Here is a 23,813-nt window from a genome sequence, read left to right on the forward strand (position 1 = left end):
GCTTTATGTACCAGAGGAAGAAGTAAGGTTCAGGGACAAAATCATCACCTTTGGCCTCTGAAGAACTCTCCATAAAGCCCCAGAGGGCTAGGACCAATGCAGGGATACTTCACTTGAAACCTCTGGGAGACTGTGGTGCTTTAGAAGGAGCACAGGCTGTGGGGTCAGACAGACTGGGTTTGAATTCCAGCTCCACTGTTTTTTAGCTGTGCAACTCTGGACAAGTTATTTAACCTCTGAGCAAAACTGGAAGTAGGAAGATTCAACTCACACAAGACTAAAGTAAGAACATTTGTGACATGCCTTACACAGTGCCTGGAACATGGCAGGTATTCAGAAAACACATATTCCTTTCCCTTGCCTTTCCTCAGGTTTGTCATATGCAAAATAGGAACAATATATTTGTACTTTATAAAGTTGCAATGAAATCAAGTGAGACAGTAGATGAATGATTTATAAACAGACCTCTTGTGACGAGGTATTTCATTTCTATCTATATTAGTTATTCTGTTTATCCTTTCATTTTCAAGTCAGATTACCAATAATGTGATACATCCTTTGGTTTCCAGATTCTGAAAACAAGTCTCAGTTGGCTCCTGCCTCCTGCAGGGCCAAACAGTTCTTAAATAAGATCCCTGAAGTCATTAAGGGCTTGGGGAAAAAAGCTCCAAGTACCCACACCGCTTTCAGAACCAATGACAGAGTGAAATGCTTCCCTGCATCCTGAACAGATGACATCTTAGAGTACTCAGAGCTGCTAAAAATAGCTCTCTTTAAAGCAACTTCTTGGCCTCCTGAAGAAGCTGAGAGAAATTTAAGCCCAAGAGCCTGGCTCCGTTGCAGGCTTCTACCCTGCAAGCATCTCCCGGCATCACTAATAGCTGATTCTGGCCGGAAGCTGAGAGGAACCTACACTGCCCTCTCTGTCCTTGAGCCAGCCCTTCCTCAGCAGGACTCCCCTACAGCAGTCAGGAGAGCTGGTGAATGCTGAGGCTGGCCTCCCAAAATATGAAAGAGACCAGCTGGGCGTGCGTGCATGCGTACGTGAGTGTGTGAGTGTGTGTGTGTGTGTGTGTCTAACTCCAAAGGAAAGGGATCTGCTCAAGGTCACATCAAAATCAGTAGAAGAGTTAGGGCTGTAACCCCAGTCCTTTCAATGTCTAGTTTGGGGCTTTCCAGCACAATGTGTTAACACCACCCTCTATAGTGTATGGGTTTCTAAGGAAATGGTCAGGTTGCTGCAGTCATAGCTTACAAATATGTTGAACTTTTGAAAACACAAAACTGGGGAAGATCAAGTTAGGTGAGGGCTGATATTTTATGTCTTAAAACTAAAGCTTTATTACTACTTTACACATGCCAGGAGCTTTCCAATCTCATCTCCTTATTCCACAGTCCCAGGCTCCTCCTGTCTGCTCTCCCTAGTCTAGTTGCTCTAGTTTAACTCCTTAATTTCTCTCTGATCAACTGCAGAACACATAGCAGGATGCCTGGGTTTGGATCTTTGGGCTGGTTCCCAACTTCTCTAAATTTTAGTTTTCCCACCTGGAAAATGGGAATAACAATAGTAATGACTTTCAAAGCTTTGTTGTGATAGAAAACAAGTCAATATCCATAAAAAGCTTAAAATAGTCCCTGGCACATGGAGAACCATTCAACAAATATCACCTATTTATTTTTATTCTCTGTCCTTCCACTTTCTTGCCAAACTAATCCTCAAACAATTCCACAAACCATCACCATAAGTTCTGAACATTATGAGACCATGTCCCAGTGCTGGAAATCAGAGCCTTGAATTCACGGCCTCCACCCTCAGGGGGACCTCCTGTTACACAGCTGTGTTACCTTCCCCTTCCACTAAGGCTTTCACACCTTGACCTCTCTCCTTAAGAACGCTCCCTCTGTTCTTGCTCACCTCTCTCTCAGCAAATCAAAATCATTAGACAAGACCTCTCCACTTTCCACTGGGCAATTTACTCTAAGCAGATCTGTCCATGACCCTTTCCTTAGTCTGAGAGGAAGAGTTGTGCTCCTATGTGAGGCACTCCATTCCCCCTGCTCCTCAAAACAAAGAAGAGAACAGAACTCTAGATTTCACACCTCACCAAAGCCTCCTTGAAGGCCTGGCTCCTTCTGGCACCCCTCGTCCTGCATCTCTGACTTGTCCTCCCCACTTGCTCCTACCCATCAACACTTATTTAAGCATGCTCATATCTAAAAAATGCCTCCTTTAATCCCACCTCCCCTTGTTCTCCTTGCCCTCGTAGCCAAGCCTCTTGTAAGAACAGGCCCTCTCTGGTAACTCCCCATCTTCGTGCCCAGCCTCACCATCTCATTGACTCTGCTTCCACACGTCCCTGGCAGCCTCCTGACTATACAGACAACACAGCTTCTTCGTTCCTCACCTTAGCTGACCTTCTGCAACCACTCGCCTCATTTTGTTTTAGACCACGGAGTTCACCAAGCCAATTCACAGATCTCACAGCATTTAGATTTAAATCATTTCTATATTGTGAGATACTTGATAATGAAAACCACTGTAGTTTTTAAGACAGAACTTATCAAATTTGATTAAATCTTTTTTTTTTTTTTAAAGATTTTATTTATTTATTTGAGAGAGAGAGAATGAGAGAGCACATGAGAGCGGGGAGGGTCAGAGGGAGAAGCAGACTCCCTGCCGAGCATGGAGCCCGATGTGGGACTCGATCCCGGGACTCCAGGATCACGACCTGAGCCGAAGGCAGTCGCTTAACCAACTGAGCCACCCAGGCGCCCAAATTTGATTAAATCTTTCATCAGAGTTAATTTCTGCAGCTTTTATTGTTTCTGCCTCATATTATACATTTTTTGGAAATATATATCTTATTGATTAAAAGTGAATATAGAATAAACTGTTAATGCTCAGATAGATTTTTTTAACCTGTGGGTCACTGCTACCCTCACAAGCTCTGAGGGCAATGGCTTTAGCGTCCTCAACTTTGAATAATATCCAGTGTGTTCCAGAGTGCCCTGGGCATTGCAGGGCCAAAATTAATGTCTGTGGAATGACACAGCTATGTAAGCACTTTAGGGGTTAACATCACTTATTTGCATAAAATAGTTCTTGTCTCCCAAAAAAGAGGGGGTTCATAGTATGTGTGTGCATGTGTGTACGATTACAAAATGATCCCTACTTCAGAATGAAGTAACTGAGGTTCAGAGGTCAGGTGATTTAAGGTTGCTACTTTAAGAAGTGACAGTGAAAACTCAAATCCAGGTCTTCTGACATAGCCCATGTTCTTCTCTCATTTAAATAAATATTCTAGAAGAAAGGGAATGATGGTAGGATGAGTGCTAGATTGGCCCAGATCTGCCAAAGGTTCCAGTCCATATGCTAGAGCTGATTCACTGGGTAACTTAGACAAAACACTGCTTGTCTCTGGATCTCCCAAGTCATGAGAAGGGGTTGAACTGGAGGGTCTCTAAGATCTTTTTAGGCTTTCTAACTTTAGAATAATCATTACTAAACAAGAAAGTGGATGTTATCATGGCATTCAAGGCCTTTCCACATCTTGCCCTTGGACATCTGTAGTTCAGATTCATCTATTATCTCCACCCCCCCAGTGTGCTTCAACCATTCTCACTACTTCTAGGTTCCTCAGTTGTCATATCCTCACAATGCTGTCCCTTTGCCCAGGCTCTACTCTGTCTAGAATGCCCAACTCTTCCTTTGTGTGCTTAAAAGAATGCCTCCTGCTTCTCCCTCAGGTCTCTATTGCTAGGCCCTCTGTGAAGCCTCCTGTACACTTTCAACCGCAGGCAGACTGTTGTTCTCTCCTCTGCTTCCTCTCTTCCTACATGTATTCCCTTCACAATACTCATCACACAACTATAAATTTGTTTAAATGCCAACTACCAAACGAACTATTAGTTATTTTAGGCAAAGATGACTCTTTTTCTCTATTCTAGTGTGCAGGACATTCAACAAATAAATACTTGTTGAGTAAATGAAGAGGAACTTGTATAAAACCATCTACAGAGGCACCTGGGTGGCTCAGTCGTTAAGCGTCTGCCTTCGGCTCAGGTCATGATCCCAGGGTCCTGGGATCGAGCCCCACATCGGGCTCCCTGCTCCGCGGGAAGCCTGCTTCTCCCTCTCCCACTCCCCCTGCTTGTGTTCCCCCTCTCGCTGTCTCTCTATCAAATAAATATTTAAAAACAAAACAAACATCTACACCCCTGAGATAAGTAACACATTTCTCTGAGATTCTCTGAGAGATGAGGTATCTTGTCCAAGGCCTCACAACTAGTGAGTTGAGTAATCAGGATTCAAACCCAGGACTTTCTAAAGGCAGCATCCATACTCTTTCTCCAGCCCCTTGAATGTTAGAGAACCCATTAATTGTGAGGGTTAGTATCAGTGGTAAGACCTCTGCACTGCTCCTAGCCCAAACTAGAACAAACTTTTTCAACATTTTCAAAGCTATTTCAATCTCTATCCAAGGAGTGCTGGGCCTTTGTTGTTTTTGAAAAACAGGTTCCTTGCCTCAGCTTGAAAACCAGCTCTTTATCGTCTGGTGGCAAGTCTCTCACTCTCTTCCAAATCCACATCCAGGAAGTCTGGTGAGTGTGTGTTTGTGTCTTTGTGTGTCTCAATGGCAGCCTTAGGGGAAACTGAGCAAAGAATGGATTTGGACATTGTTTGGGAGAGCAGAAAAGGTTCTGTGAGGAGGATGCATGTCTCAGATACGCCAGGAGAGAAGAGATGGGCCAACCTTAAGTCCCAAAGAGAATGGAGGAGATTCTATTCCCACCCCAACCCTGAGTCTGAACTGCCTCAGTTCCCAGAGGGGACTCCTAGCTGGGACTCCCAGCTTGGACAGACTGAGTCCAGAGCAATTAAGGACAGGGAAAGGCCAGCACGAGGGTTTGTTTTTTCAAACAGAGCCCACCTCCCACCCCAGGCATCACTGCTGGTCTCCACTTTCTCCTTACCTGGAGCATAACTGGGGCTATTGGTGGGGTACAGGCTGGGATTGTAGGCAGGGGCTGCTGCCGGGTAGGCTGTAGGGTAACCTATGAAGAGACAAAAAAGCCCCAATTAGTTAGGCAAGAAGAAAAGGAAACAGAATCCAAGTCCCAGGCTTGGCCTTCAGCCTCTTTGTGGGCCCTTCCAGACAGTACATGTGACCAGCTTTTAGCCTCTATGAGAAAAGTCACGAATACCACAATCTCAACATATGCAGATTTTTCTTTTTTCTTTTTCTATTTATTTAAAAGCAGTATAAGAACTATATGTCTATATACTCACTGTAAAAAAAAATTGAAACACCACAGAAGTGTACATGATAAAAAGTCTAAGTTTACTCTCACATTCCTGCTGCAACACCACTTTACTCCCCAGGGGTAGTAACAGCTATCCTTCCAGATAGTTTTCTACACTTTTTAAAGATTTTATTTATTTATTTGAGAGACAGAGTGAGCAAGAGAGAGAGCACATGTGCAGGGGCAGAGGGAGAGGGAGAAGCAAGCTCCCTTGCTGAGCAGGGAGCCCAATGCGGGGCTCAATCCCAGGAGCCCAGGATCATGACCTGAGCCGAAGGCAGACTCTTAACTGACTGAGCCACTCAGGCGCCCTCTACACATTTTTATACACATATATTCAGTGGTGTTCTGGTAAATATTTAACATCTGGCTTGAGGGGATTGAAGTGGAGCTCTATGTGTAGCATTTGCCAAGTTCCATGATATAAATAACTCCCACCATGGCCAATTTCAAGCTACCAATGTCAAAAGGAATAGTTGGGAAAAGATGCTCACAACTGGCTCTCTAGCCCACAAGCCAGATCCAGCCTGCCACTGCATATTATATATAGGGTTCTGTTTTTTTTTTTAATTGTTTAAAGGATTTTTTTTTAAAGTACAATCTACTCCCCAGTGTGGGGCTCGAAGTCATGACCCCAAGATCAAGAGTCACATGCTCTATGAACTTAGTCAGTGGGGAGCCTCATTTTTTTTTTTTAATTCTTACTGGGACAAAATACATAGAACATAAAATCTGTGATTTTAACCATATTAAGTGTATGATTAATTCAGTGGCATTGTGTTCAAAATGTTTTACAACTATCCCCACTATCTGTTACTAAGACTTTTTAATCACTCCAAATTCTGTACCCAGTAAGCAGTAACATCCCATTCTCTCTCTCCATAGCCCCTATTAACCTCTAATCTACTTTGTTTCTATGAATTTGCCTATTCTAGATATTTTATATAAATCGAATCATATTTTTGTGTCTAGCTTCTTGCACATTTGTTTTGAAGAGGGGGGAGGGGGATGGGCAGAGGGAGAAACTTTTTTTTAATTTAAATTTTTAAATTAAATTTTACTTACTTAACATACAGTACAATATTGGTTTCAGGAGTAGAATTAAGTGATTATTCACTTAACATAATACAACCCAGTGCTCATCACAAGTGCCCTCCTTAATACCTTTCTTCCATCTAGCCCATCCCCCACCCACCTCCCTCCATCAACCCTCAGTTCGTTTTCAATCTTTAAGAGTCTCTTATGGAGGCACCTGGGTGGCTGAGTTAGTGAAGCGTCTGCCTTCGGCTCAGGTCATGATCCCGGAGTCCTGGGATCAAGTCCTGCATCAGGCTCCCCGCTCAGCGGGGAGTCTGCTTCTCCCTCTGACCTTCCCCCCCTCATGCTTTCTCTCTCTTGCTCTCTCTCTCTCAAATAAATAAATAGAATCTTAAAGTCTCTTATGGTTTATTTCCCCCTCTCTTTTTTCCCCTCCCCTTCCCATATGTTCATCTGTTTTCTTTCTTAAATTCCACGTGAGTGAGATCATATGGTATTTGTGTATCTCTGACTTACTTCACTTAGCATAATACACTCTAGCTCCATTCTCATCATTGCAAATGGCAAGATTTTTTGATAGCTGAGTGATATTCCATTGTACATATATACCACATCATCTTTATCCATTCATCAGTTGATGGACCTCTGGGCCTCTCCATAGTTTGGCTATTGTTGATAATGCTGCTATAAACATCGGGGTACATGCACCCCTTTGAATCTGTATTTTTGTTTTTGTTTTTAAACTTATTTATTTGACAGAGAGAGCACACATGAGCACAAGCAGGGGGAGCTTCAGAGGGAGAGGGAGAAGCAGGCTCCCCACTCAGCAGGGAGCCCAACATAGGGTTCGATCCCAGGACCCTGGGATCATGACCTGAGCTGAAGGCAGACGCTTAACCAACTAAGCCACCCAGGTGCCCCTTGAATCTGTATTTTTGTATCCTTTGGGTAAATACCTAGTAGCGCAATTGCTGGATTATTGGGCAGTTCTATTTTTAACTTTTTGAGGAACCTCCATAATGTTCTCCAGAATGGCTGCACCAGTTTGCATTCCCACCAACACTGTAAGAGGGTTCCCCTTTTGAAAGAGACAATCTTAAGCAGGCTCCACGCCCAGTACAGAGCCCAACACAGGGCTCAATCTCACAACCCTGAGTTCAGGACCTGAGCTGAAATCACTTAACCGACTGAGCCACCCAGGCATCCTAGCTTCTTTCACTTTAACATTATACGCATTTTCCCATATAATTACATATTCTTCAAAACATTATTTTAAATATCTTTATAATATTCCATTATGTAGATAGATCAAATCATTTAACCATTACTCTGTTTTAGGTTGTTTGAAATTTTTCACTATAATAAATACAGCTATGAGAACAACCTAAATAAATCTTTGGCTACATCTCTACTTTAGGAACGAGTCTAGAAGTGAGATTTCTAGGTCAAAAGATAGTGCTATTTTTAAAGCTCATCCATTCAACAAATATTTGAGTATCGACTCTGTGCCAGACACCATGAAACCTGTACTTGCGGAGCTTATATTTTTGAAGGGTGGGAGAAGGCAGTGGGTAAGTAGTAAATATGAATAAACACAGTCTACAGTGCTATGGAAAAGAGATAAAGGGCAGGCCAGAGGGTGTCAGAAGTGTCAGAGTGCTGAAGGGAGGGCACTGCAATATTGAATAGGGTAACCAATATAAGACACATTGAGAAGGTAAGATTTTTTTTTAAATTTTTTTTATTTATTTATTCATGAGAGACAGGGAGAGAGAGAGAGAGAGAGAGGCAGAGGCAGAGGGAGAGGGAGAAGCAGGCTCCCCGCCGAGCAGGGAGCCCGATGCGGGACTCGATCCCAGGACCCTGGGATCATGACCCGAGCCGAAAGCAGACGCTTAACCATCTGAGCCACCCAGGCGCCCCAAGAAGGTAAGATTTTCACAAAGACTCGAAGGAAACAGTACAAAGCCCCTAAGTGGAAAGCCTATGGGATGTGTCTGAGGAACAGCAAAGGGGCCAGTATGGCTAAGGGAACAAATGAGGGGGACAGTCGTAGTAGAGGAAGTCAGAGAGAGAAAGGGCCGGTCAGTTCACAGAGGGCCTTATAGTCCTACTGAAAGGACTTCACTTTCATTCTGAGTGAAATGAGAAGCAATCACAGGGGCTGAGCAGAAGAATAACATGATCGGACTTTCGTCTGAAAAGGGTCACTCTGATTACTGTGTTGAAAACAGACTACAGGGACCCCTGGGTGGCTCAGTCGGTTAAGCGTCTGCCTTCAGCTTGGGTTGTGATCCTGGGGTCCTGGGATCAAGCCCTGCATTGGGCTCCCTGCTCAGCGGGAAGCCTACTTCTCCCTCTGCCACTCCCCCTGCTCCTGCTCTCTCTCACTCTCTCTCTCAAATAAATACAATCTTTTTTTTTTTTTTTTTAAAGATTTTATTTATTTATTTGACAGAGACAGAGACAGCGAGAGCAGGAACACAAGCAGGGGGAGTGGGAGAGGAAGAAGCAGGCCTCCCGCCGAGCAGGGAGCCCGATGTGGGACTCGATCCCAGGACCCTGGGATCATGACCTGAGCCGAAGGCAGTCGCTTAACCAACTGAGCCACCCAGGCGCCCTCAAATAAATACAATCTTAAAAAAAAGAAAAGAAAATAGACTATAATGGGGGCAGGGTAGAGAAGCAGAGACCAGTTAGGAGTCTATTGCAAACTCCTGGCAATAGATAATGGGCCTCAGAACAGGGTAAAATCAGCAGAAGTGAAGAGAAGTGGCATGCTAGGAGTTTTCACCTACTTTGCCAAACTGCTTCCTAGATAAGACTATCAATTTGTACTTGCACTAGCAGTAGGTAAGTGCCTGTCTCATTGCTCCCTGCAGCTTTTTAATGTTCATTGGTATTTTGACTGACAATGGAAAGCTGATTTTAAAAGTCAAAGATTAAATCTCTAAATCCCTAAAAGCTTCTTTGGGATTTGTAAATATTGCACTTTAATAATGTATCTTTGTTAATATGCCTTTCCCTAAATCCTTTCCAACTCCAAAGAAAATTCATCTCACTTAACCCCCCAATCATTTTCTGATTTCAGAACCAAGGTGGACAACTTGTTGTCTTTTTTTTTTTTTTTAAGATTTTATTTATTTGACAGAGAGAGACACAGCGACAGAGGGAACAAAAACGGGGAGTGGGAGAGGGAGAAGCAGGCTTCCCACTGTGCAGGGAGCCTGATGCAGGGCTCGATCCCAGGACCCCGGGATCATGACCTGAACCGAAGGCAAACGTTTAAAGACTGAGCCACCCAGGTGCCACAACTTGTTGTCTTTTGATTAGTATTGTGGAGGTCGGCCGCTTATCAAGAAGAAAAGTCAGGGGTTTAACCTGGAAAGCAAAACGATCCAGTCTCGAGGCTGAAATCTATATTCAGCCTCATGTGAGAGATTATGTGGCCAAGGGTAATTATACCCCCGTTTTGTCATTTCAGATGCCTTTTACTTTGGGGGAAATTATAGGATCTTCTTTCAGTGTTCCAAGTAGATTTATTTTTCATTCACTTGAATTTGGCAGATATAAGATGGCAGAATAGTAGGAGCTTTATTTGATCCTCCAACCCTCTCCATTTTTAAATGACATCCTCAAGCCAAGAGAAAGGAAAGGACTCAGGGTTACAGACTGCTGATGCTAGAATGTACCTTAAAGGCCACTCGGTCCACCCTCACATTTGGGGCTAGAGCCTCCTCTGTGACATGCTCATGGGATCCATTCAACCCAGCCCTTACATCTCTATAGAGAGTGAACTCCTTCCTTTCCTGAGACCCCTATTCCACTGTGAGACTACTCTGATTGTCTGAAAATGACTTTTCATACTTCACTAACTCTACCTGTAGCTTCTGCCCTTTAGAACAGAACAGATTTGAAGACACATTCATCCCTAACTACAGAACTTATCACACGGTACATTACTGGTATGTTTATATTTCCTGTCCTGCCCCCGCTCCCCAAGCTGTAAGCTCCCTGAAGACACAGCTATGTCTTATTTGCTTATGCACAATAGTTCTTGGTCAGTTCCTCCTTCCTACTCCCCCCACCCCTCCCCTCAGCCTGGACAGGAAGCATTTGAGCTTCTCAAACATAAGGTGGTGGTAAATAGGTCTTTGTGGCCAGTAGAGAATCTCTTCCCCACCCTCTGTAAAAAGGGCATCAAAGGTAAGCTAGGCTTCCTCCCTACAACTTTCCTGGTTTTGTTTTGTTTCCTTGTCCCCAACTTATATTATTCATCTTGCTGCTTCTGTTGCTGATGATGCTGGCATCTCTAAAGCCTAGCACAGATATGGCAGAAAATAGGTACTCAATGCAGAGATTACCGGGGGGTGGTTTGTACTGTGGAGCTATGAGAGGTCTGTAAACAAGAGAAACAAATCCAACAGGGTCCCTGGCTTTGAGAGAGTCACCAACTAATGAAGGAGAAAGATGGGTAAGTGGATAGTTAGAATGCTGCCTGAAAAGTGCCATGGTAAGGGTAGAGAGTAGGCAGAGAAAGGGCCTTCATTAACCCACATTTTTTTAGTGCCTTTTGTCTGTTAGGGATTATGCTGGGCACTAGGTATTCCTGGATGTGGATAAGAAGGGGGAAGAAAGACATTCCAGGCAAAAGCATGATAGGTAGCATTTTGGGGGCATCCATAAGTGGCCTGGTTTGCACCCTCCTTGGCTCTAAGAAGCAGGACTGATGGGCTAACCTGAGGGAAAGGTTGTCTTGCTGGCTTGATCTCATAATTTTGTCTTCTTATAACCGTGTCTCCCTTTATGGCAGATGGCCCTAACTTACCTTCCTAGTTCTGTCACCATGTCTGAGTTTCATACTGCTAGACGGGACTTCTCTCCTCAACTCCTGACTCATATAGTATCTAACTGCTTATTCAACATGTCCACTTGGATGTTTGCTAGATTATCAAGGCTATATGGTGAGTGGTTAAGAGTGTGGTCTCTGGAGCTAGATCTAGGCTTAGGTTTGAATCCCAGCAACACCACTAATTATGTATGTGATCTTGGGCCACTTACTTAACCCTTTCTGTGCTTGAGCTTTCCCATCTGTAAAATGGGACTATTACTTACCTAATTAAGTTGTTATAAGTATTAAATTAGTTAAGATCCCAAAGCACTAAGAGCCAGGCAAATAGTTAAGACTTCAAAAAGTCAGCTATTATTATTTCAAACTTATGATATTAAAAAATAAATTTTTACTTTCTATCCTCCTACTCCCTTCCAAACCTGTTCCTCTGCAGTTTTCTCTGCATCAGTAAATGACAATTCTTTCTTCCAGTTCCTCAGGCCAAAGACCTTAGGGTCATCCTTGACACTATTCTTTCTCTCCTATCCACGTCAGCAAATCCTTTCAGTTTCACCTTCAGAATATACTCAGAATCTTACTATCTCTCATTGCCTACACACTTTCTTTCCACATTATTGCACTAGCTTCATAATTGGTTTTTCTGCTTCCACCTTTGATTCTGTGCAGTCTATTTCCCACAGCAACTGGAGTGATCCTGTTAAAACATTCAATCAGATCATGACACTCCTCTCTTTTAGCCCCCCAGTAGCTTCCCATGACAATCACAGGGAAATCCTTTTAACAACTCACCTGGGCCTCTGCCACCTCTTCTAACCAGACCCTCTCCGATTATCTGCCCCCATGCTAATCTACTCCAGCCACACTGGCCTCCTTGCTGTTCTTCATGTGTCAAGCACTTTCCCCTTTCAGCCTTTACCTTTTCTATTCCTTCTTCCTGGAACTATGTCCAAAGATCACCTTACATTCTTTCTGAAATAGTACTCTCAACTCCCATTAACTGCTTTGCTTCTTATCCTGTTTTGTTTTTCCTCACAGCACTTCACCTGACATACTGTATATTTACTTGCTTAGGGGAGACAATCTGCCTCCCACCACCAGAACGTAAGCTTAGGCCACAGGAGCACTTAAAAGTGTGGCTATTCCCTGCCAAAGTCTCCTCCTAACACACTCCAAAGACACGGTCTTTGACTCCCAAAGACCCAAGGGAGCAGAATGCATTCAAGGTCCTGGTCCTCCAAGGCTACCTGGATCTGTGAAAGCTCATTAGGGATAAAGATACTGAGTTCAAATAATACACCATATACATTTCTTCCATTGCTCATACAAAAGATATTTTTATACCTGTGATTTCATTTGAGCCCCAAAACAACACTAATGTTGGGACATGTGTCTGGCTCAGTCAGTGGAGCATGCAACTCTGGATCTTGGGGTTGTGAGTTTGGACCCCGTGATGGGTGTCAAGATTACTTAAAAATATCTTAAAAAAACAACAACCCACTAATGTTATTTCCCCCATTTTATAGATAAGGAAACAGATTTGGAGAGGTAAAGTGTCTTTTTGACTAAGATTTTTCAGCAAGTCAGTGGTGGAACTGGAAAGGGAATCCTGAAACCAATGCTTTTTCCACACCTGCCAAATAACTGTGAGTTGGTCCTTGGAAGGAAGTCTGCCCCTTCGGTACCTATATTCTTTGAAGGTCAAGAGTGAAGAAAATGAATGGACACAGATGAGCTTTTCTCCTTTGTATCACAAAAGCTATAGTAGTGATCAGGTTTCCTGGGATTCTGATGTATACATTTTAATTGCTTTACAGAAGTCAATACAGTCTAATCCCTTCTTGTTGTCACTAGGATTAGGACTGAAGAAATGTTAAGCTATTTTTTTATTAATATGGAAATTAGAAATACTTTTTAAGAGAAATCAGAGGACTATGTCTGAAATGACCTGATCCTTAGGAAGTAAGAAAGCAAGAGTATCAAAAGGCTAGTGGAAGACTAACTCCCTGGCTTAGGAAGACAAAGAGGATTATTCCTTTGTGAGCAGGGAGACACTTATGCAAAGAAGACATTTTAGGTCTGTAGCTCAAGATGAAAAAGAAAAAAACTGTTGATTCTTTGGTCCACCCGAAGGCCAGGGTGACCAAAACCCAAACGAGCAAAAAATTTAATTCTCTCAAAAAAAGAAGAGGGCCAAAGGAAGAATATTTTTGGGAATCTGTAGTATGTTCTGAGCACTACGTCAGGCCTTCTTTATCTAATTTAATCTTCACACTAATTCCATGAAAAATCTTAGTCCCATTTTAGAGATAAGGATACTGAAACTTAGACTTATCTTAAACAGCTTGCAAATAAAGAGTGGAGATAACCCAGGCCTGAGCGAGGCAAAGTCTATTCTTAACCATTATTTCCCTACCTCTCCTCAAAACATGATTCCACTCATCATAAACCTGTGGATTTGGCTGCCATCCCCCTACTACCCCCTCCCCATGTTTCAGCTCCATAATCTGTGAAAACAGAAAATTACTATGGAGAGTCAATTTGGTCAAAGATGGTTCAGTTACATAAACAAACAAACAAGCTATTATTCCTGCTCTGCATACTAATAGAGGTCATGCTCATGTTATTGAAAAGCATCACACAGGCACCGAATTACAGAGTTAGAAGAAGTATTAGAAGTGATTAATCCCGGGCGCCTGGGTGGCTCAGTCGGTTAAGCGACTGCCTTCGGCTCAGGTCATGATCCTGGAGTCCCTGGATCGAGTCCCGCATTGGGCTCCCTGCTTGGCAGGGGGTCTGCTTCTCCCTCTGACCCTCCCCCCTCTCATGTACTCGCTCGCTCTCTCATTCTCTCTCTCTCAAATAAATAAATAAAATCTTTAAAAAAAAAAAAAAAAAGAAGTGATTAATCCCAATTTGCCACCCAGTACAGGAATACCCTTTTTAATGGCCCACACAGATGGCCACATGGCCTCTGCCAGCACACCCTTCTTCCAGTGATGGTATGCACAGAACCTCTTCAGGCAGTCAAAGCTCCTGCTGGAGAGCTCTGGAAGTTAAGAAATTCTTCACTCTGGCTAAAAATCTGCTTCATAAGGTATCTAACCCTAGAAAGTTTCCCAGCTAGTGGTGCTGGTTCTACCCTCACAGACCATGTCTATTCCTTGTGCTCCTGGGCAATCCTCTAGATAGATGAAGATATCAGTTATTCTTCCTGCCTTTCTCTTGTCCAAATCCAAACAGACTTAATTCCTTCAAACCCTTCTTCATCCTGGTTGCCCACCTTCAAGCCAGACTTCAATTTATAAATCACCTTCCCTTAAAGCAATTCAATTTTCTTCTTGTCTTGTTCACTCTTCTGAGGACAGGTTATCCCCCTGACTTTAAAAAAAAAAAAAATTAATTGACATAACAAGATTCTGGTGATGGGTGGTCAGTGAAGGCCAAAATGAGTTAAGCCAGATTTCTTCATCATTATGCATCAGCACAGTTAACATCTAGCAAATGCTTACTCTATGCTAACCAGAGATGTAAGGTTCTTTACATAGGAACTTAAAGTCTAATAGGGAAATAATACAGGTTACTTATATTAATCTATAGGTAATATGTATGACATATAATCAGAGAATGCTAGGGTGTTATCAGAATGTTGAACCACTGAGGAGGGAGGGAAGAACAGGTCTGGGAAAGCTGGAAATGGCTTCTCAAAAGAAGAAACATTTTAACTGGCCTTGAACAATGAGTGGGAGGAGTTTGTCAGAGGTGTGGAGGAGTGGAGACAAAGAAATATATATTCCTTTCAGGCATGACAGCATGAAAACGTATGCCATACCAGGGAAATGGCAAGTAGTTCAGTATGGTCGGAATTTATAGTGTGTTGGGAAAAGCAACAAGAAATGAAGATAAAGGGTAGACTGAGAACAGATTGTGAAGGGATTTGAGTGCCAGGCTAAGGGATGGAATTTATCACTCAGTAATGGAGGATTTTAAGCTGGGAGTTTCAGATTTGTGTTTTATCTACTCCAACAGCAATTGTGCACAGGGGTTCAGAGTGGGTGAGATCAGAGGAGGAACCAGATAGGAAGTTACTGCAAGAGCCCAAAGGCAAAGCTAAAACAATAACAATGGGATAAAGAGGAGAGGGGGAACAACAAACATGTTTACGAGACAGAGCCTACAAAACACCATCCTGATAGCAAAACCTCACTTTTATTGCTATGAGCTGAAAGGCTTCATGAAGCAAGATGGGAAACATTCTAACCACAGGTTTTGTAGGCTTTTTGTTGCTTCCTTTCTTTAATAGGCATAAGGAAAGAAAATAAATTAAATGAACTCTTGAATCTGTTTGCTCCAGAAAACAGCCTGAATCTGAATTTCTTCCTAGCTGGGAGGCCTAGCTGCTTGAGAGTGCTCTCCTGGCGAGACTGCAGGTCAGTCTAGGCAGGTAGCATTCTGCAGTGCTGGCTCTGGACCTGCCCACCAGACTTGAATCTGAGGTAGCCTAAACATTGGATTTAAGGCCTACCCACCCAGGCTCCCACTAGTGAGCCCCATGAAATTGTAAGGGTGTAAGTAAGGTACTGTTCTTCCCAGTTTAAGGCAACCCCTCTGAGGTAACAAAAAAAGGGGAAATATCATGATTAATTGTGCTCTGACTTGTGTTGCATCTTCAGGGAGAATTTACCCTACAGTTAAAAAGCCAGCAACCTGTGTGGGTCATTCACCCTGGCTGAGCTCTAAAAGAGGAAGGCTGCTAAAGCCAGAGCAGGCTTAACTTGATATGTCTTTAGTACAAAAAACACTACCATCACAAAAAAAAAAAAAGAAAAACAAATCAGTTATGTTAAAGCTAATAATAAAACTGCTCCTTAGGTAAGTACATAAGGCCAAGTGTGTGCTGTTCCTGAGGGGGAAAAATTCCTTTACAAACCTAACAGTTTGTAAAGCTCCCTATTCGCCAGTATGGGGTATGGGAGAAATTTTAATGGAAAGCAAACGGCCTATTCTGTCTTAATCTCCATTCCAGGAGTGGGCTTCTTCTTCTACTACTACTACTTACTTACTTACTTATTTTATGTGAAGGCAGATGGGAGGTACTCAACACTTTACAAATTATTTGGTGAATAATTCCCACCCTCCCTGTATTTATCTTCTAAAAAGAAATAAAAGAGCAAGGTGAAATTTTGTAAACTGACTCTTTGGTCCATAAATCCCTTTCCCTCCCAGGTCAACTCATTTTTTTATTCTATTATTCTGTTTTAAGAGATCTGGTGAAGGGAAGAATCTTGCACAAATTCAGTAAAACACAGTGGAATACTTGTTTTTTCCATCTGAAGAAAAAAAATTAGATCCCCACCTCATACTTCTGCAATTCCAGAAAGACCAAAGACCTAAATATTATAAAATGACCTTAAAACAATTATGAAAAAAAAACAAACCATAGTTTGACCTTGGGATTAGAAAGTATTTCTTAGATAAAACCAAAAGGAAAAACCACAAAAGGTTGATAAATTTAACTCACCGAAATTTAGACAAAGTTAAAACAAGTACAGAGTGAGAAAAGATATTTATAACAAATGTATCCTGAATAAAGAACTCCTACTAGGGGCAACTGGGTGGCTCAGTCAGTTAAACGTCTGCTTTCGGCTCAGGTCATGATCCCAGGGTCCTGGGATGGAGCGCTGTGTCCGTCCGTCTCCCTGCTCAGCGCCTCCCCTCCCTGCTTCTCCCTTTCTTCCCAGCTCATGCTCACTATCCTTCTCACTATCTCTGTCTCTCTCTCTCAAATAAATAAAATCTTAAAAAAGAACTCGTACTAATCAATAAGAAAATAAAAAGCTAATAGAATCTAACTATGGGATTCATGGAAGAAATCACTCAAATGACTAGGGAAAAGGAGAAAAGGAAAAGATGTTCCATCATATTAGTTATCAGCAAAATGCAAATAAATGGAATAAAATATCATTTCACACCTATCAGACTGACAGAAATTTTATTTTTTATTTTTTATTTTTTTTTAAGATTTATTTATTTATTTGTCAGAGAGTAAGAGAGCACAAGCAGGGGAGCAGCAGATGGAGAAGCAGTCTCCCTGCAAGGAGCCTGACGCCAGGACTCGATCCCAGCACCCTGGGATCATGACCCGAGTCGAAGGCAGACACTCAACCGACTGAGCCACTCAGGCGTCCCAAGACTGACAGAAATTTTAAAGTGTGGGCGCCTGGGTGGCTCAGTTGGTTAAGCGACTGCCTTCGGCTCAGGTCATGATCCCAGAGTCCTGGGATCGAGTCCCACATCAGGTTCCCAGCTCAGCAGGGAGCCTGCTTCTCCCTCTGACCCTCTCCCCTCTCATGCTGTTTCTCTCTCTCTCTCAAATAAATAAATAAAATCTTAAAAAAAAAAAATTTTAAAGTGTGACAATATCAAGTGTTGGGAAGGATCTAAAACCATGGGAATCAGTAAAAGCATTCTGAAGGGCAATTTTGTAATACCTAAAGATACACAGCCTAGCAGTTGGGAAATTGGGATTTTGAGTTGGGCCTTGTGAGACAGCAGGATTCTGACAGGCAAAGATAAGGACTGACATCCAAACAAAACCAAACAAACACAATATAAGCCAAGTTGAGACAGAAACACGTTTGAGGAATGACCAGACTCTTTTCCAAAGTGGCTACACCATTTTTTACATTCCCACCAGCAGTATGAGTGTCTTCAATTTCTCCACGTCCTTGTCAACACTTGTTATTACCGGACTTTTTGATTACAGCCAACCTAGGGGTATAAAGTGGTATCTGATTGTGGTTTTTCATTTGCATTTCTCTGATAACTATGTCAAACATTTTTTCATGTGCTTATTAGCCATCTGTATATCTTCTTTGGAGAACTGTCTATTCAGGTTCCTTGCATATTTCTTAACTGGATTTGTCTTTTTGTTATTGAGTTATAAGAGTTCTTGATATATTCTAGATACAAGTCCCTTATCAGACAAGATGATATGCAAATATTTTACTCCATTCTGTGGGCTGTCTTTTTGCTTTCTTGACGGTGTCCTTTGAAACATGAAAGTTTTTACTTTTGATAAAGTTCAATTTATCTATTTTTTCCTTTGGCTGTTTGTGCTCTTGATGTTATATCTAAGAAACTACTGCCAAATCTAAGCTCACAAAGATTTATCTCCAAGTTTTCCTGTACAAGTTTTATAGTTTTAGCTCTTATATTTAGGTCTTTGATCTATTTTGAGTTAATATTTGCATGTCGTGTGAGGTATTTCATTCTTTCATACGTGGATATACAGTGTCCCAGCACCATTTGTTGAAAAGATTATTCTTTCCCTGAAAATTGACCTTAAATGTGAGAGCTGGCTTCTAGCTACTCGATTCTATTCCACTGATCCATGCCTATCCTATGCCAAAACCACACTGTCTTTATTTTTTTTATTTTTTTAAAGATTTTATTTATTTATTTGAGAGAGAGAATGAGATAGAGAGAGCATGAGAGTGGGGAGGGTCAGAGGGAGAAGCAGACTCCCTACTGAGCAGGGAGCCCGATGCGGGACTCGATCCGGGGACTCCAGGATCATGACCTGAGCTGAAGGCAGTCGCTTAACCAACTGAGCCACCCAGGCGCCCCCACATTGTCTTTACTATCATACTTTTCTAATAAGCTTTAAAATTGGGAAGTGTGGGTCCTCAATTTTGTTCTTTTTCAAGATGGTTTTGGCTAATACGGGTCCTTTGAATTTTCATGTGAATTTTAGTAACAGCTTGTCAAAATCTGCAAACAAACCAGCCAGGATTTTGATAGGGATTAACTATACTGAATCTGTAGATCAATTTGGGAACTATTACCGTCTTAAAAATATTAAGTCCTTCAATCCATGAACATGGGATGTTTTTCCAGTTATTTGGATCCTTAATTTTTTTTTTTTTTGAAGATTTTATTTATTTATTTGACAGAGACACAGCGAGAGAGGGAACACAAGCAGGGGGAGTGGGAGAGGGAGAAGCAGGCTTCCTGATGAGCAGGGAGCCCGACGCGGGGCTCAATCCCAGAACCCTGGGATCATGACCCAAGCAGAAGGCAGATGCTTAACGACTGAGCCACCCAGGCACCCCAATGGATCCTTAATTTCTTTCAACAATATTTTTTGTAGTTTTCAAAGTTTTGCACTTCTTTTGTTAAATTTATCCCTAAGTATTTTGTTCATTTTGATGTTACTGTAAATGGAATTATTTTAATTTCACTTCTGGAATGTTTACTATAACTGTATAGAAATATAATTGATTTTGTTGCTGTTGTTAAAGAGCATGTGAGCACAAGTGGGGGGAGAGGAGCTGTTAGAGGAGGAGAGATAATCTTTTTTTTTTTTTTAAGATTTTATTTATTTATTTGAGAGGGAGAGAGCACGAGGGGCAGAGGGAGAGGGAGAAGCAGACTCCCCGCTGAGCAGGGAGCTGGATGTGGGGCTTGATCCCAGGACCCTGAGATCATGACCTGAGCCACAGGCAGACGTTTAACAGACTGAACCACCCAGGCGCCCCCAGACTTTTTTTTTTTTAATGTAAGAAAAATACACTTTCCTTGTTTAAGCTACCATTAGTAAGTCTTCCAGTAGCATCTTCAGGCATTTAAAAATGATACACAGTAATCAAATGATGGAGCTAAGATTCAAAACTAGGCAGACTTAACCATTAAGCTATATAAGAAACACTTAGCATTGGACTTGGTAGGGAATGGGTCTGCAAATGATGAAATGATTATAAAAATATCAGTCACTCAACCTTCTTCCTCAAGGTTCCAAGCTCCTCCGGAAACTCCTAGTAACCTAAATCACAGTGTAGCTACTCAGGAATAGGCCAACCCTTTTAGACACTGTGCCCAGCCCTTTTGTCTGCATTTTTTTTTTTTTTAATTTATTGGCGGCGGGGATGGGCAAGGTAGAAGGAGAGAGAGTCTTGAGCAGAGTCTGCACGACCCTGAGATCACGACCTGAACTGAAACCAAGAGTTGGACATTTAACTGACTGTGCCACCCAGGCGCCCCTTGTCTGCATTTCTGAATTCAATTCTCCCAGCTCAGGGTCTACCCTAAGGAGGGAAGAGGAAAGGAAGGTCTGGAGCCACGTCTTGGATGCTCATACCTACCTATCTCATGGCACCACAAAGATTCCAGGCCTCCTACCATGCACGTATAAGAGAAGAGTTCAAGGAACTCAGCATAAACTTACAATCGTGACAGCACCTGTGGTGACACTGAAAGCCGAAGTCTCTCCCTGGCAGCCCGAGATCTTTGGAGGTAACAAGAAGTGTGGTTTTGTAGCTTAAACAAGACCCAGGACTATTGATTTTTCTGCCTCTTTTCCTGCTGAGAGCAGTAATAGCAAAAATCTGATTTAGACACTTAAATTCAAGTACCTTCCCCACCAGCAGAGCAATTTTCAAGTAATCACACTTTTGACCTCACCCAACATGAGTCCTTTTAAAGCCAATTTTGGGGGTCAATTATTCAGTTTTCCTAACACGTGCAGGGAAAAAGATAGTATTGCCGGCTATCTTGCTGGAAGATGCAGCTTCTATTCCCATGTCCAAGGTTTAGGCTGTCTACTCACAGACCTCCCAATCTGTCTGAGAAGGGGCCATCCACTCCTCTGTCACAGCTAACATATATGTCAATAGCTGACACATGATCTCTGTTTCTAAAGCTGTTTGGAACTCAAAGGGCATTTCCCAGAGAAATTATGGCATTAATGATGGCAAGATTCCCAGACAAGCTCACAGAACTGGGAGAGAAGAGAATGCCTATTTACTGAACACTTACACTAGATTGTGGATATGAGCATCAGAATCATTTAGGGAGCTTGTGAAAATAGATTGTTGGGAACCACCTCCTGAGTTTCTGATTCCATGGGTCTGGGGTAGGGCCTAATAATTCTCATCTTTAACAAATTCCTACACCTGGGGACTACACTCAGAAGCCACTGATAGGGGCGCCTGGGTGGCTCAGTCGTTAAGCGTCTGCCTTCGGCTCAGGTCATGGTCCCAGGGTCCTGGGATCGAGCCCCACATCGGGCTCCCTGCTTAGTGGGAAGCCTGCTTCTCCCTCTCCCACTCCCCCTGCTTGTGTTCCCTCTCTTGCTGTGTCTCTCTCTGTCAAATAAATAAAAAATCTTAAAAAAAAAAAAAGAAGCCACTGATATAAGATATAAATCAGTAAGTGACAGAGACTTTGGAAACCCACGATTGGGTCCAAACTCTCAAGCTTTTTCTGCAATACACCTGTACTCATGATAGCAATGATGAGGGATAGATAGGTACAAGAATGGAACAGATAGAATGTGTGTGAGTGTATACTGGGGAAATGGAAAGACAAATAAAAACCAGATAATTCTTAGATACCATTCATGGTAGCTTAGGAGCTGTCAGTGGGTTACAGGTGAATTGAGATACTAATTCCTTAAGCATATAGGGTGTCTGGGAGGCAGTGGGGCACAGGAGCTCCTGGGAGCCTTGTCTGCTTATCCAGAGTTCTCTATAAATATCATCATTTTCTGTGTGGAGGTATTGGCTTAGAGCTAACTGTGCATCACTGCTTCAGAGAAGAGTCTTAGGACAAAAACGTTTGTTCCAAACTCTGAAGTCAATTTGCTAGACAATTATGGACCTCTGAAAAGGCTTATTAGGGGCCTGATAATTTAGTCATTTATTCTTTCAACCAATCAACAGTCACTGAGAGTTTACTTTGTATCAGGAACTGTGTTAAGCACTGAAGACATAGTGATTGCCTGTAAAAGGAACGAGTGTTACAGACATATAAACAATTATAAGGCAGTAAATAATACAGACTACATGTAGCTCAGTGATTAAGAGTATGGAATATCCAAACTTAGACTTGATTCCGGCTCCACTACTTTCTGGTTCTGTGACAGGGACAAGTCTTTCCATCTTTCTTGACTTATGTCTACATCTATTAAAACTTTGGAAAATAAGGGTTAACTAAAATAATGATGATATCATTCTCAAACAGAGCGTAGGAACCTCTGTGGTACTCAACAATATACTAAAGGGTAAATGAACAAATATGATGTATTTTTTTGGTAGGGTAATTATACCAGAGAGTAAATAATTTATTTGTTGTACAGAAAACAATTATGACTATATAATGGTGACTTAAGAGGAAATTCATATGCATTTTGAAGATAAGGCACAGGCTTCAAATAAATTTTAACCTTGGAGTTCCTGCTCTGTGCTATCCGCCCCCACCCCCGGCCGATCCAGGGATGAGTTTGTTCTCCCCTGATGTCAAGTACACTTGGGTAGGAAAGTTTCCACAACACTGTGCATTGCCGTTAATGGATGCCCAACAAATAGCAACCATTACTGTTAATAATAGATAGCTGTTATCATTAACCCATCCACAGGGAGAAACAAACTTACTCTGTAGTGCTTAGGGCATAAGAAGGTGCCCTCTCTACCCAGGCATCCCTTTTTTCCCAAGCTCTAGACTTCTTCAGTTGCTCCCCAGAAATCCTGTGATTCCTTGGGAAGTGGAACTCCAGAAAGCTGGCCAATCCCGCCACCAAATGCCAGGGAGTTCTCTTCGAAACATGCAAAAAAGAATGTTTCACCACCAGCAAAGTTGCTAATCTCATCAACCTCCAGGCCTTCCAGGCCTCAGTCTGCCCAAGCAGTTAACCCCCAGGATAAGAACAGTAAGTGCAATCGTGGACACAGCTCCACTCCTGACTTTATCTCATTTAAAAAGCTCTTACAGATCAATTATCTCCTTAAAGTCTCACAAACAAGTGATAGATAAGGTAGGTGCTATTATTCCTTTTATAAAGGAGGAAACTGAGGTCCTCCAAAGTAAAGTGACTTGTTCAAGTTTTCAGTTCGGGGCAGAGCCAGGAGTCTAACTGAGGCCTTCTGACTTCTAGCGGTGACTCTCCCCACTACATTAAGCAACAGAAGTCATTCTAATGAGAATCTGTGTAGCACGGCCAAAAGCTCTTCACATCCTTTATCAATATCCCACCAATTTTCAGCTGTATTCATGGCCACAAAGTTATTTTTTCATTGACTGAGAACCATAAGTAACTTAATAGAAAATTAAATTAAATTGCAGGAGCTTAATTAGCAGGACAAGGGCACTGGTGGTGGCTATGGCAATATCTGACCTTTCACAGAAGGATACTGGTGAAAAAGCTTTCACGGTTTCATATTGATCTTGCCCAAGAATGTCAAGAGGTCTGGGGTAAGAAGCCCTGAGCTAACAAAGGTACAGCCACCATAGGAGAGGGTTCTCAGCTCACCTCATTTTCCCTGTTTCTGAACTCTTCATTAACACAGGGACTCCAAGAAGGGGCACAGAAAATTTTGTTCAAGAAGAGGCAAGGGCGCCTGGGTGGCTCAGTTGGTTAAGCGACTGCCTTCGGCTCAGGTCATGATCCTGGAGTCCCGGGATCGAGTCCCGCATCGGGCTCCCTGCTCGGCAGGGAGTCTGCTTCTCCCTCTGACCCTCCTCCCTCTCATGCTGTCTCTCATTCTCGCTCTCAAATAAATAAAATCTTAAAAAAAAAAAGAAGAGGCAAAAGAAATAGATTAAGGGAATGAGTTAGCCAGTTGTT

At 42.4% G+C, this 23,813-nt stretch overlaps 1 protein-coding gene across 1 annotated transcript in view; it reads right to left on the reverse strand.

The window, feature by feature from the left end:
• Positions 1 to 23,813, reverse strand: part of FAM168A (family with sequence similarity 168 member A) — a 61,793-nt gene that overhangs the window by 21,920 nt on the left and 16,060 nt on the right. Inside the window, exon 2 of the mRNA XM_044919159.1 lies at positions 4,975 to 5,055. Coding sequence (XP_044775094.1) covers positions 4,975 to 5,055 — 81 coding nt within the window. The remainder of the gene's footprint in view (positions 1 to 4,974; positions 5,056 to 23,813) is intronic.

The sequence above is a fragment of the Neomonachus schauinslandi genome, chromosome 11 (assembly GCF_002201575.2).
Source record: "Neomonachus schauinslandi chromosome 11, ASM220157v2, whole genome shotgun sequence".
Classification (NCBI taxonomy): domain Eukaryota; kingdom Metazoa; phylum Chordata; class Mammalia; order Carnivora; family Phocidae; genus Neomonachus; species Neomonachus schauinslandi.